The following is a 14,752-nucleotide window of genomic DNA, read 5'->3' as shown; positions in this document are numbered from 1 at the left end:
CTCTTCCCGCCCGCTTTACCACTTCGCAATAATCTTCCTGCTGTCTCTTGCGGCGTGTCTCTTCGAGCCGAAAGTGGTCGGGAGACACTCGTGTTATTTTCTCGTTTTTTTTTTTTCATTTTTCTTTTCCTCGTCGTTCTTGTTTCACTTACGCTTTACTTTACGGACGCCTTACTTTTGCTCCTCGCTCCTCTGATAACGCTAACGCTTTATAATTTCGCAGTTTTTCTCCTTCCTCTTTGCGCCACAGGTGCCCTGAACGCACCGGGACGACGATTTTGCTTTTTATTCTCCTTCGTTAAAAATGTGTTTTACCAGATTTCTCTCTTAATTTTTACGTGTTAATCCTCTTTCTCCTTCTTTTTTCCTTTTTCCTTTATTTCGTGGTGTAATTTTAAAATTATTCATGAAAATTATAAATAATTCTTTTTATTTTATAATGATTGTAATATAGTGTGAAAATAAAAATCGTAATACATAATAATTATTTTATAATTTACAATACAATAGTTTGTAATTTTAGTGATCCACCATGTGAAGAGTTCTTCGCAAATCTTTTTCTCCAAATATTGCATTACTTTTTGTATCTTATAAATGAAAACTTGATATATGATTAAAATAGAGCTCTTGCAAGACATTGAGTAAATTAAATTATTTTGGCCATGTGTAGAGTGTGTATAAATTGATGGATTAAATATTCTATATATATAGCTTATTATTTTGAAAATAATTGACTTAAAAATTCTTCATAAAAGCTGTAGATTACAAGATAAAAAATTATTGCTTTATTAAAATAAAGAAAAAAGGCATCAAATCTATATGCCTATTTAAAAAATGGCTAAAAATATGTTTAATATATATTTTATTCAAAAACTCATAGATAAAGAAAAGTGTGCAATTTTTATATTTATTTTAATATATATATTTTATTTTGTCCAAAAAATTACGCTGTTTTCATATATATTTGATTGTAAAGTAACGAAATAGAAATAGTATAAGTATTGTATAAATCCTTCATTTCCTGCTCTTGCATTTTCTTTGTTTTCTTCGTTTCCTTTGTTTGCTTGTCATAACATATTGCAAGCTTTATAAGCTACTAGTGGCAAAAGAACTGAAATGCACTGAGATCCTCTGATTAAGATATTTATAAAATGTTAATTGACTATTGTAAAAAATATTTTCTATAAACATCCAATAATATGTTAATATCTGAAACGAGTGTGAAGAGAAAGGAAAGGATATTTTAAAATTTCTTTATATTTTATTACAGGCAATGGTGACATACAGTGGTGTTTCTCACAAGTCAAAGGAACTTTAGAAGAGGATGTTACAGAAGGCAAGTTTGACCTGTGTTTGCTTAGCTCAAGAAACAGACTGTCTTTTATCTTATCAGTTTACACATATCAAAATAAAAAGAACTAGTCGCGGATCATATATAGCTTTGCATATGTATTAAGATTCAAAATTTTTATCTTGATTTCATTTATTTCATAATTTTATTCTCTGTACTATTTATTAATGATAATAATTTATTTAATTGCACAAAATTTTATTGCATTCTGTACAAAAATTGCTTTTATTTTTATTACAGCTGATATAATTTCGTGCGTTGAATTTAACCACGATGGCGATCTCCTTGCAACAGGAGATAAGGGTGGACGTGTCGTCATTTTTCAGAGAGATCCTATTGTAAGTGCAATTTATTATAAATTTGATAAATAGATGCAATTTGCACATAGATACATTTTCTACTTTATTCATTATTTTTTATTGTATTTACTATAATTCAAATAATGAATTAATACATTATTGTTATATATTGATATTGATTAATTTAATGTATCTCTTATTCATGATATAAGATTTTATCGCAAGAAAAAATACTACTCATATATTTATATCAAGATCTTGTATTATTATTTTTAATTTTTCTAAATCAATATACGAGAGTATTTGTACTATCCCTACAAAGCTTATGTAACATTTAGTAATTTGGTATTTCTCCTATCTTCTATTGAATCAAAATAGCTCTTCAGTAAACCTATTAAAGGTACACACTATCGTTTGAGCTTGTAAGATGACGTTGATAAAGTGGTTAAATGGATATGTTGAAAGATATTAGATGGTTGTAAACCTTCTTAAGCCTGATATTTGAATTATTCTAGATCAGTGTTACAAAATTAGACAACCATAAATATCCCAGTATAATATTTGAATATTTCAATATGATATTTGATATGTAATTGAATTTCTATATTGGATAAAATATACCTATTGTTGAAATAATAAACAAAATTATTTGTACAGAGTAAAAACAGTATACCACGAAGAGGCGAATACAATGTGTATAGCACTTTCCAGAGCCATGAGCCTGAATTTGATTACCTAAAATCATTAGAGATAGAAGAAAAAATTAATAAAATTAGATGGCTAAAAAGGAAAAACCCTGCCCACTTTTTACTCTCCACGAACGATAAAACAATCAAGTTGTGGAAAGTTAGTGAGAGAGATAAAAGAGTGGAAGGGTATAATACTAAGGAAGAAAGTGGCGCGATCCGTGATCCTGCCTGCATCACTGCCTTGAGGGTAAATATATTTCGATTTGATTTTGATATTTATTATTTATGTGTGCATGTTGCAAACAGACAAATAAGAGTAATTTTTAATATTTATAATTTATATATATATATATATATATATATATATACACACACACACACACACACATTTAATATATATAAAAGTAATTTTTGTAGAAATTTTATTCTCTCTTAAAATGATATAATCTCAAATGATATTAATTATATTCAAGATTTCTCATATGTGTGTGTGTGTGTGTGTATGTATGTATGTATGTATGTATGTATGTATGTATGTATGTATGTATGTATGTATGTATGTATGTATGTATGTATGTACATTATTGCATTATAGGTGCCAACCATAAAACCAATGGAGTTAATGGTGGAGGCATCACCAAGGAGAATATTTGCCAATGCGCACACCTATCACATAAACAGTATAAGTGTCAACAGTGATCAAGAGACATACCTCAGTGCTGATGATCTTAGAATTAATCTTTGGCACCTTGAGATAACTGACCAGAGTTTTAGTATCCTTTTTTTAAACACATGTATACATATGTTTATGTGCATGTATTTATAGTATTTCAATATAATGGAATACAAGATATAATTTTCTTAACTCTTATATACAGATATAGTAGACATTAAACCAACTAATATGGAAGAATTAACGGAGGTTATAACTGCAGCGGAATTTCATCCTGCGGAATGCAATGTATTGGTATACAGTAGTAGTAAGGGAACTATTAGACTTTGCGATATGAGATCCGCTGCTCTGTGCGATCAGCATAGTAAGCTCTTTGAGGAGCCAGAGGATCCAACCAATAGAAGTTTTTTCTCAGAAATTATTTCAAGCATAAGTGATGTGAAGCTCAGTAATTCTGGCAGATACATGATTAGTAGAGACTACCTCAGTGTAAAAGTGTGGGATTTGCAAATGGAAACGAAACCAATCGAATGCTATCCCGTAAGTTTGTGATCCTTTGTAAAGAAAGCAATATTTTTTATATGTACATTCACTAATATAATTTTGTTACAATAGGTACATGAATATTTAAGATCAAAATTATGTTCATTATACGAAAATGACTGCATTTTCGACAAATTTGAATGTTGTTGGAGTGGTAATGACTCGGCTATCATGACGGGCTCGTATAATAATTTCTTTAGAGTATTCGATCGTACGACCAAACGCGATCTCACTTTAGAGGCAGCGCGCGACATTGCCAAACCAAAAACACTCCTGAAGCCAAGAAAGGTTAGTACATTTATAAGATCTTGTTTTATTCATGAAGATTTTTATACTCAATCGAAGATTTACATGTATAGGTATGCACGGGTGGTAAGCGCAAGAAAGATGAGATTAGCGTTGACTGTCTGGACTTCAATAAGAAGATACTTCACACTGCATGGCATCCATCTGAAAATGTGGTGGCTGTCGCTGCTACGAACAATCTCTTCCTATTCCAAGACAAACTCTAGCACATCTGTATGCAAGTATGTCGAGAATTTGAATATTAACAATGATATTTTAGGATGTCTACTCCCCTCAATCTTGTAAAAAAATTTCTTGATTTTTTTTCAAATATTTTTGTTTAAAATTTCAGATAAAAAAATATTTAAAAAATACTTTAGTGCAACCTTTTTTTTAATGTATGTATGTTTTAATATTTTGTATTCGTATGAAGGAAAAACAGAACACTTCAGTTTCAAATGCTAGATTTTTATAAATATACTGGAAAAAATTTTGATCAGTTTCATAAAATAAACATATTTTACTTCGATAACACGTTTTCATTTTTTTAACATTAAAAATTACAATAAAGAATATATATTGTACATTGAATATAATATATAGTGTATATGTTTTAAATATATTTATAAATAAAAATAAAAATAGGTTTAAAATAATAATTACAATTAAGTAATAAAACATGGCAAATAAAAGCCAAGATGCGATATCAATTTCCTTAAAAAATATTACAAGTATGAAAATATTACTTAATATCTAATTTTTAACAAAATGAAATTGAATATTTTGTAATATATTAATAAAAAAGAAAAAAACACCTTTTCTTTTTCTAATACTATAATATCTTGGTTTTTATTTGCCATTTTTTATTACTTAATTGTTATTATTTTAAACCTATTTTTATTTATACGTTAAATAAAAAAGGAAAGATGAAAGACAATTTTTTTTATTTATTTTTTTATTTTTCTAATTACCATGATTTTTACTTGCCATTTTCTGTCAATTAATAAATATATTTATAATATATTTTAAACATACACAATTTTCACAATTTGGTTTATTGGCGGATCATTAATTGCTTATGATATAAGAGCAAACTTGTCAGTCTTTTTTAAACTTGTAAACTGTCGGGAAAGCCACTTTTGTGACTCTGAACAAATCTCGAAGTTCTGCATTATGTATGTTATTTATATAGAAAAATTTTTAGGAAAAAAACCAATATTTTAACGAAAAAATGTCGGCAGTTCTAAAAATTAATAAAATACTTTTCCTTTATTTTTTTCACATTTTCTAGAGAGTAGACATCCCGAATTATTTTCTCGGATTATTTTCAAAATATCGCTATATTCTGATTTGACTCTCTGTAATCATCCATCTCCTTGTAGATTATACAACGGTACATATTAACGTGAGCTAGGCACGTTGAACTGATGAGAGCTCCCAATGCAACCACCGGGTGTCCGAGTAATACTGACGATAGTCGACTGCTAGTCTGTCAGTGGTTGACTGACCGAGGAGTGGTGTACGTAGCGCCGTCCACGCAGCTCACATTCATACATGCTATATACACATACATAGAGACATACAGGATTGCACCTCATACTTTGTCGCGCACATATTTTGTGCATATTGAAAAGAGATGCAAACACGAGATTATACTCGCATAACTCTCCAGGCTATCGAGTTCGCTAGCTCAAATATATTTGCAAATGAAAAGAGACATACGCATTTGGCAGAATATGTGATTCATCTAATTCGCAGACTCGTGTTGGCAGTTAATATGATTTATAAATAACTAATAATTAGTAATTTTTTGTGCTTGTATTATAGAAATTGTGCCATTGTACGGTGCAGTCTATTCGTGATCACTGTAGACCACAGGGTGTTTGATTATCGCATTGGTGAAGTGGACAGCGATGTGAGTAGAATTACGAGTTGCTTGTTAGCTCGTTTTTACGTACGATCAATACGAATACGTGGTATAAAGTATTAAGTTTTTCTTAATTAAATGCCTAACTAGCGCGAGAAAAACGAAATCAGTCGTGCCAACGAAATTAATCTGTAATTATTGTAATATCCTAATTTTATATTGTTACACGCACGATATTTCCCAGTCAACTATAAACGTAAAAAATATGCAACAACCGTGTTGAAGCAAGTTTCCCTTCGCTTTGCAATTAATAATCAACCCGAGCGTGACCTTAAAATTACGAGAATACAGAATAAATAATATTTATCAATAGTTTTGCTTACGAAATCGAGATAATGATCATCGCCAATACAGTTACCATTATCAGCAAGATTGATTTTATTAAACTAATTTCTCTAAATTACACACACACACACACACACACACACACACACATATATATATATATAATATATATATATATATATATATATATATATATATGTATACACACAATTTAATATCACCACATGTTAAAAACATGATAGGCCTATATTTTGGTTAGTTATTTTTACAGATCAGTTATTTGTCTTAGTCGCCAATACGAGTCAAAAATAATGGAAAGTAATCGATTTTTTCTTCCATTATGTCTAAAAAAACTAAATGTTGCTGCATTAAATGTATCGAGCAATAAGTGTGTGGCGCCGATTTAAACCAATGTATATCAATTGTCATTTTCTAAAATTGCCCGATCGGGAGTAAATGGAAATCTGATAGATATGGAATACATTTTTTCTAATCTTATTAATAATTTATTGACACTCTTATACTCTCCTACAGATATAAGGCAGCAATTTCATACATGGATAAAATAAACCTAAAAGTGCATTTGACGATGGTAAGCTGGGCTTGCAGAGTTTATATAAATAAAATATATATTTGCTGAATAATATACACACCAGCATAATGTAACTTTGATAAATATTCAAAAACATAAAACTAGACCGTTTATATTGAAAACTCACACGTTGAATTTTTTAATCGTTTAATTTTTTTAGTCAATTATACGACGCTTATTTATTATATATTATAAAATTTTATTAAGCAACAATAAATATAAAAATATTGAAATAATATATACAAAATATAATATTAAAATCCTCTACAAAATATGATACTAGTATGATATTGATGCAAAATGTGTAATCTACACAAACAATCTACACAAATTGACAAATTTTATACAATAAATAACGCTAATGATAAAATAATAGAAATACTCATAAAAAATTAATCGATAAATATGTGTAAATTATTTAAATTTTTAATATCAGTCATTTAATAATTGCGAGTCATTAAACAATTTAATACACGCGTTTTAAAAGATGCTATACGTTAAATTATATTTTGTACATATATACATATATATAATCGATATTATAATTTCCTAGTATTATTTTTTATATAATATATAGAAACTATACAGAAAATTTAAAAAACAAATTTTATTTTTTTGGAAACATTTTTTTACAAAGGTAAAGTATTGTATTATGTATAACCAAAAATATTTGCGTGTGAGTTTTAAATATGAAAGTTGTGATAGCATAAATCTATTTCTAAAATAAATTATATAGTATGAAAAAACAGCTTCGTGATAATGTAAGAATAAAGTTACAGATTTATATAGGGACAAAATTGAAATATAATGAAAAAATATATATGCACACAAAATGTAATTTTCTATGTTAAAAATAATGCAAAGCTTCTTCATTAAAAAAACTTGCTTTGAAGATCACCAAAATTATAAAAATGATCAAAGTTTAAAATATTAATAAGTTTGATATATGTGTATGTACAAATAATTCTCAACATTGAACAAATTTCCAGGATCTCTTAATTTTTTATAAGAACGAATATAGATAGTTCTTTAAAGAGAGAATACGCATTAGCAGAATTATACCTAAAATTGATTCAATTAAATTTATAAGATCACGATTGATATTGTTAATAATTTGTCGAAATTTGCATAATATTAGTGATTTAAACATTAATGAAAATTTTCATTTTAAATAATACATTCTAATTATATATGTGACACTTTTTATATTTATGCTATTATTTAAACGATTTCATATAAGTACCAGTAAGTTATAATCAAAGATGCTTCGGACATCCTGTGCGCTGAGAGCCAATAAATTGCGTATTATTACGTTTTTTTATAATATAGTGTTTTAATTCCTTGAAATGAATGAACAGAAATACACAAGTATGATATGAATCCATTGAAAATATATATAAGACATTCACGACATACAAAATTGTACAATCTATAAGATATTGCAGAGAGTAAGATGTAAGATATACAGTAAAATCAATTTTATTTTTTTTTATATATTATAATAATTTGCTGCTATATCGATACATTATTATAAATTATTACAAGTGTGTTACAGACATTTATCTTTTTATTTCACTAAATGCTACATATAGCTTTACAAAAAAAATGTAATGATCTGATCGACTCAACAAGATAGATAGGGCGATGCCTGTGATGCTTGACTATATATATAAACTATTGAATTTATTAGGCGATTAAAATACACATAATATTGCGACAAGCAGTCTTGAAGATAAAGCATTGCGAAAAGAAGGGCCACCTATACATAAAATCTACTTATGATCAAATATAAATATATATAATTATATATAGAGAAAAATCCTCTATATATGTTTTTCTTTCTCTTATTTAATCTCTGTACATTAGAATAATTAGAAAAATTTTTGCATTTTTTTCTTTTTATGAAAAATATAAATTTAAAAAAGCTTTTTAAGAAAAACAAAATGCAAAAATTTTTTTTAAATTATTTTTCAATTCTATTTTTTTCATATAGAGATTATACAAAGGCAAGAAAAACATACATGAACATGTTTTATATATAATTATAAATGCTTACATTTGATTTCGTGCCTATACTTTTCTCCTGACTCCTCCACACAAAATTTATAGTTTATTAACGAAAAGTAAAATAATATAAGAAAATAAAAATTTTTTTTTATAAAAAATTTGTCGAAAGAAATTATTTTTTTGAGAAAATTGCAAAATTATAAAAATGCCCTATTATTATTGCATTCGTATACGAGACAATTTCAACGTTGATGCTGAACATGATAGAATCTTGGCACAAGATCTGTTTTTTCGATGTGATGTTAAAAGCTATTGTATTACATATTAATAACAGAAGAGATTGAAGCTCTATTTAACACGATTATGCAGTAATCCGGATGTAAGATTTCTTATAACGAACATAATCGAGTCTCTTCACAACGAGTGAACTTTTTCATGTGCATATATCCAAAAAGAAATACAATCGTTGATCATATGTAAAAAAAAAGAAAAAGAAAAAAAAAGGAAACCTGGACGGTGAATATAGACATTGACGTCAACTATAAAGAAAAAAAATTATGTATGTATATATATACATAATTTTTTTTATACATTATATATATATATACATATATATCACATCAGAGAGAAACAACTTTTATTATACAAATTACAGGGTTGTGCCATAAATTTTAAAATTATGTTTACACGATTTTATGTATTATCTACATCATATTTACATGGAATGTTTTCATACAAACTACTATGTATATATTATTATAAATTATCAATTCAAACAAACAGTAATTATAAAATAGTATTAATGTATAATATTAATATATATATTCTTATATTTTCTTTTTTTTTGTCAGTATGAAATCCAATTTATTAAATCCTTTATTGAGATTTTTTATGGCATAAAGTATAAAAATTAAATTTCGTTTAAACTATGTAATACAACATAACGAAACATACATAGACTGTTATAGTTTACCAATAAATGCTCAACCCTGACAAATTATATTTTTATTTTACGTATATAATTTCCCTAACATAGGTGTCGTGATTGACAAAAACATGAAAAATTTTCGTATAATAAGTGAAGAATAATCATGTTATATTGTTTTGTCGTATCTTTTTTTTCATCTTTTGTTAAAAGTAGTTCCAAAAAATACCGCTCTTTCAGAGAGTCGCGACTTCTGACAGCTGTGATCAGAGTCCCTAGAATATAAAAGAATGAAACGAGTTACGACCAGACGATGGCGTCGTGAACCGTCATAAGAAAACGAGATGTGGTGAACGAATATGCGTGCCTCGCGTTTCGATTCGCGATTCGAGTTATTCAAAGTCATCCATAAATGTTCGTCAAGTCATTGCGGTCAAGTGCACCATTACGAAATGTAACCTGTGAATCGACTTCCTTTCTCGGTGGTTTTCGCCGCTCGGTGAGTTTTCCTCAGCAATTTTTGCGGATAAGATTTTTCATCGTTTGATTTTCGCGAGGAAAAAAATCAGTTTATGTTAATTTTGTGGAAGAAAAAAATATTCCTTATTCTTTCTCACGAGCACGTATTAAATTTGAAAAACTCATATATCATTGTATTGAGAATGGATTTTAAAAGATCCTATTTTGAGGTTATAATTACCGTTAGAATTATTATTTACATTTACCCTTTCTTACGCTTGCCTTTCTTTTCACTGTTACTTTTTTTATGTGATTATATAATATTGTACGTATAATAATATTGTACGTATTGTACGTATAAAGAGAGAAGTGAAACGATTTTTTTCTTTTATTTTCAAAAACATAGTGCCGTTATATTTCGCTTTAATTATTAAAAAATTTAAGCGTGTCTTTGTTATATAACCAAAAGGAATGATTGCTTTTTTATATTAAAGCTGTGTCAATATTATACTTTTAATCCTTAGCAATATTTATTGGTTCTACACTGGATTAAAAATGTAATAAATATTTGACATATAATTTTGAAAGTGGAATAAAGTTATTTTTATTTTTAAATTATACATTATTAAAATATTTTAAAATTATATATAGTTAAATATTTTAATTATGTTTGTTCTGTATACACATACAAGACATATATATATATATATATATATATATATATATATATATATGTATATATATGCGTGTGATTTCTATTTAAAAAACAATCAATAATATAAAAAATATGTGTAATGAAATTAATTTTGTAAATTAATCAAATTATATAAACTAATCAGAAATATTATACATGAGGTTTTTATTTTTATACATGCATATGTATGATGCAATAGATATATGTATGTAGTATACATTTTGACAGGTAACCTTATGCAAAGAAAAAAGAAAGTGTCAAAAATTTTAATTGATGTGGAGTTGAATTTTTCTTAGACAAATCTTACGTATGCATGCATAAAATATTAACTTGAAAATCGGTAAAAAATAATTTTTTTTTAAAGTTTTTTATTTATAATATAATAATATATATTATATATAATATTAAAAAATATATAATATTAAGTATAAATTCTTAATATAATAATATAAATATTCAATATTAAATTAAATATTGAGTATATTTTTTTGTAGACTTATGTATTGTGTAAAAAATAAAATTAATTTTTATGTTGTATTAGGTGAAGCTTTTGAAGTATTTGAATTCCGGAATGCTGCTTCCATATACAATACTAAGCTGTGCATGAAAAACGTGTCTTCCTCGACGTTTTTTAGAACAATATTAACAGAATGGAGACTTCAATGAGAGAAAGGATCCTCAGCTTTGCTGATGTTATAATGAGAGTGCCACCTCTATTTATAATCGATGAGTTACTCAGAATTAGTCTTGGATTACCTAACGACAATATTGTGCTGGAGAGTACTGAAAATAGTTTCAAAACTATCAATGTAGGAATTGTTAATTCTATTTCTGCAGTTACAACAGATTCGTTCCTGATGGAGCAGTTTGACTTCACTCGTTTCGCTTATAAAACTTATTTGATAATCGTATTCAAATTTTTATCCTGTTGTTTGGGTGAGTAAAATTTCTCTATTTGTAATTTTTATAAATTATATATATATATCTTTTTTCCCTTTAATAAAAATCAAGGTTGCAGTCAGTAAATTTACAAAATTGTTTTATGTATGATGGTAAGCACTTTTATTTATATATAAACAAAATTTTTCAAAACATGAGATATTATTTTATATCTCTTTATGTATCTCTATATAATTTTATATCTATTTTGATGAAATGTTTAATAGAAATCTCTGATTCATCCTTGTATTTTATTTATATAAATCTCTATAGAGATTTTTAGATAATTATTGCTATTTTGTACAAATAAAATTTTTCATACTAAGCATGTGAATTTCTGATTGCAGCTTAAACTGTTGAGAAACAAGGAAAAAAGAAAAATTATACATATATATAGATTCAGAAAATATATATTCCTTCACATTTAAAAATTACAAATCGAAATAACATCTATTGTTAAATTTCTCTAAAATTTTCACAAAATTTATATTAAAAATTAATTGTATCTCATAGTTTTATTATATTTTTTCAGGATGCCTTGTAGCTTTATATACATTTATGTTATGTACTAGACATTTAATAATTGTATACTTATACTTAATATCCGTTGGGGTGATATTTGTATCATATTGGTCAAATGTTAGTACAATGAAAGCAATTATAGCTTATATAAATTCTCATGAATCTGCAACCAGCATACTTGACAACATATTATCCCTGAATTTATCAGACGTTCTGTATAATGGTCCAGGCTTACTGATTATTCAAAATTATATACTACAATGTTTGTTGGCCAGCATCTTTTGTTACATTCATCTTGCCCCAAAAAATCCTATAGTACAAAAACTGCTTGTATTGAGTTTTATGTCACCATCTATTTTGGGTATTCATCCCTTACCGGTAAGTTCCGCTTCCCTTTTTTAATGAAATCATAATGTCGATGAAAAAAATAATTTGGAAGAAAAAATATTGTAGGTTTGTTAATAAAATATCAAATGTATATATTTTTTTTCTAGGTACAATATTTATATCATGCGCCAGTATGTGCGACGTTAATTCCATTAGCTGTGTGCAAATTTATCATCTGGTATAATGGCATCTCTATGTTAAAAACACTCTACATGGGCTATCGACATGCGCGCAACTTTATAATCAACTACGGTTTATCTGCTCTCGCGGAAACAGAATGGATGCGTCTAAACGTACCATGCGTACTTCGAACATTCTGGATATTACGAGTGGGAGAACAGGTCATTCAAATTTTGGGAAATCATTATGGCGAAGAAACATTTAATTATTACGTCATGATTAGGACGCTATTGGTAAATGGTTGCGAAACTTTAACAGCTGTTCTCGGTATGACCAGCATAATCTCCTTCATTTGCCATTATATTGGCTGTTTCTTCCAATGGGTACTGTTAACAGAAGATGAGGATGAGAAGAGTATTGGCACAGTGTCCGCTATATTGTTCTACATTCTTGCTTTGCAGACCGGACTGACAAGTCTTGATAGAGAAAAGCGTCTAGTACGATTGTATCGTAATTTCTGCCTATTGTTCACGGCAATTTTACATTTTGTGCACAATATAGTGAATCCGCTTTTAATGTCGCTCAGTGCTTCCCATAATCCAGCTCTACACAGGCATTTGCGAGCTTTGGCAGTTTGTGCCTTTCTTATATTTTTTCCGATATCATTACTTATATTCCTCTGGTCTCACTTTACTGTCAGCACGTGGTTATTGGCCGTATCGGTTTTCAGCATCGAAGTGATAGTCAAAGTAGTGGTCTCGCTTGCAATTTATTCGCTCTTTCTGATTGACGCGTATAGAAGCGCGTTCTGGGAACAATTCGATGATTGTGTATACATTATACGATCATTCGGCAACACTGTAGAATTTGCATTTGGCATTATACTGTTTTTCAATGGTTTCTGGATACTAGTCTTTGAGTCTGGTGGAGCTATTCGTGCCATCATGATGTGTATACATGCTTATTTCAACATTTGGTGCGAAGCAAAGGCCGGATGGAGCGTATTTATGAAGCGACGTACAGCTGTGAACAAGATCAACTCTTTACCAGAAGCAAAAGCCGAGCAGCTTGAAAAACTAGATGATGTTTGCGCAATTTGCTATCAGGAAATGCAGAGTGCCAAGATCACCCAATGTAATCATTATTTTCACGGTGTATGCTTGCGAAAATGGCTATATGTTCAAGATCGATGTCCTCTTTGTCATGATATATTATATAAAGTTGAAAACGTGCAAAGTAGAGACAATGGTATTCTTGAGGAAGACAGAAGAAATCTTATTGAAATGTAAAAGTCACGTTTCGGGTTTATATTATTCTTCAATGATTTCTGGAGACTAAATTTCGAATTTGGTCGTGCCATTATGTACATACATATTTATTTCAACATCTCGTGCAATATATATATATATATATATATATATATATATTTATATATTTATATATGTATATAAAATAAGAAGATATGCGAAATAGATGGCGCTCTTTATCGCAGTTGAAGGAAAAAGAAATAATATTGAAAATAATGTATTTTTGTGCATGCTAAACAAAATTCAAATGTTCAAATTTATCAGAATAATCAAAGACTACTGACTGGATTCAATAGATATACGGCATGTAAATTGATATATAAATATATATTCACAATTTTTAAATAACAAAGCACCGAAAGCCTAGAAAATTTCACTCTTCATAAATCGCTCAGACTTTATTATCACGAAGCGTCGTAAATTTTAAGTAATTGTGTAAGAACTCTCGAGTCTTTCGTCCAATTTTATGTAAAATCTTGTAAATAAACTAGTGCAATTAGGAGAAAAAAACCTATTATTTTGTAAGAAAATACTTGGCACATAATCTTAAATCTTTAGCTCTTTGTCGATTCAATGAGTGTTCACATCGCTAAATGTATTTTTGGATCGATGTTATGTCATGATCATTGTACGCACACATGTGCAAGTATGTGTATATAGTGTGACACTGATATAAGCTTCCCTGTACATGACGTGCTTCCATTTTTCTTAATTATAAGGTCTTCATTTTGCTCGCACTCTAGAATTT

The 14,752-nt window shown here is 28.1% G+C and overlaps 2 protein-coding genes across 5 annotated transcripts in view; both read left to right on the top strand.

Annotated features, from left to right (window-relative positions):
• LOC105247975 (protein phosphatase PP2A 55 kDa regulatory subunit) overlaps window positions 1–5,831 on the top strand; it is a 43,505-nt gene extending 37,674 nt beyond the window's left edge. For all 4 annotated transcript variants that reach the window (XM_011252461.3, XM_011252460.2, XM_025413270.1 and 1 more), the window contains 8 exons: window positions 1,271–1,336; window positions 1,592–1,689; window positions 2,308–2,586; window positions 2,935–3,112; window positions 3,218–3,552; window positions 3,628–3,843; window positions 3,915–4,082; window positions 5,223–5,831. In XM_011252461.3, the coding sequence (XP_011250763.1) occupies window positions 1,271–1,336; window positions 1,592–1,689; window positions 2,308–2,586; window positions 2,935–3,112; window positions 3,218–3,552; window positions 3,628–3,843; window positions 3,915–4,067 (1,325 nt within the window). In that variant the 3' untranslated portion in view covers window positions 4,068–4,082; window positions 5,223–5,831. The remainder of the gene's footprint in view (window positions 1–1,270; window positions 1,337–1,591; window positions 1,690–2,307; window positions 2,587–2,934; window positions 3,113–3,217; window positions 3,553–3,627; window positions 3,844–3,914; window positions 4,083–5,222) is intronic.
• A 4,022-nt stretch (window positions 5,832–9,853) lies between these two features.
• On the top strand, window positions 9,854–14,108 carry LOC105247974 (protein TRC8 homolog). The gene is made up of 4 exons (XM_011252459.3): window positions 9,854–10,075; window positions 11,271–11,665; window positions 12,201–12,568; window positions 12,685–14,108. Exons 2-4 carry the CDS (start codon window positions 11,380–11,382, stop codon window positions 13,984–13,986), a joined length of 1,956 nt encoding a protein of 651 aa, XP_011250761.1. The 5' UTR covers window positions 9,854–10,075; window positions 11,271–11,379; the 3' UTR covers window positions 13,987–14,108.
• The last annotated feature ends 644 nt before the right edge of the window (window positions 14,109–14,752 follow it).

Source organism: Camponotus floridanus, unplaced genomic scaffold (genome assembly GCF_003227725.1).
Source record: "Camponotus floridanus strain SB8 unplaced genomic scaffold, Cflo_v7.5 scaffold64, whole genome shotgun sequence".
Lineage (NCBI taxonomy): Eukaryota > Metazoa > Arthropoda > Insecta > Hymenoptera > Formicidae > Camponotus > Camponotus floridanus.
Note: the sequence above shows the minus strand (reverse complement) of the source record. Positions and strands in the feature narration are given on the sequence as shown.

Coding starts and splice junctions, on each gene's coding strand:
- LOC105247974 (XM_011252459.3), top strand. CDS start 11,380: ATGGAGACTTCAATGAGAGAAAGGATCCTCAGCTTTGCTGATGTTATA. Junction 11,666..12,200: donor ATTTTTATCCTGTTGTTTGG/GTGAGTAAAATT, acceptor ATATTTTTTCAG/GATGCCTTGTAGCTTTATAT. Junction 12,569..12,684: donor TGGGTATTCATCCCTTACCG/GTAAGTTCCGCT, acceptor TTTTTTTTCTAG/GTACAATATTTATATCATGC.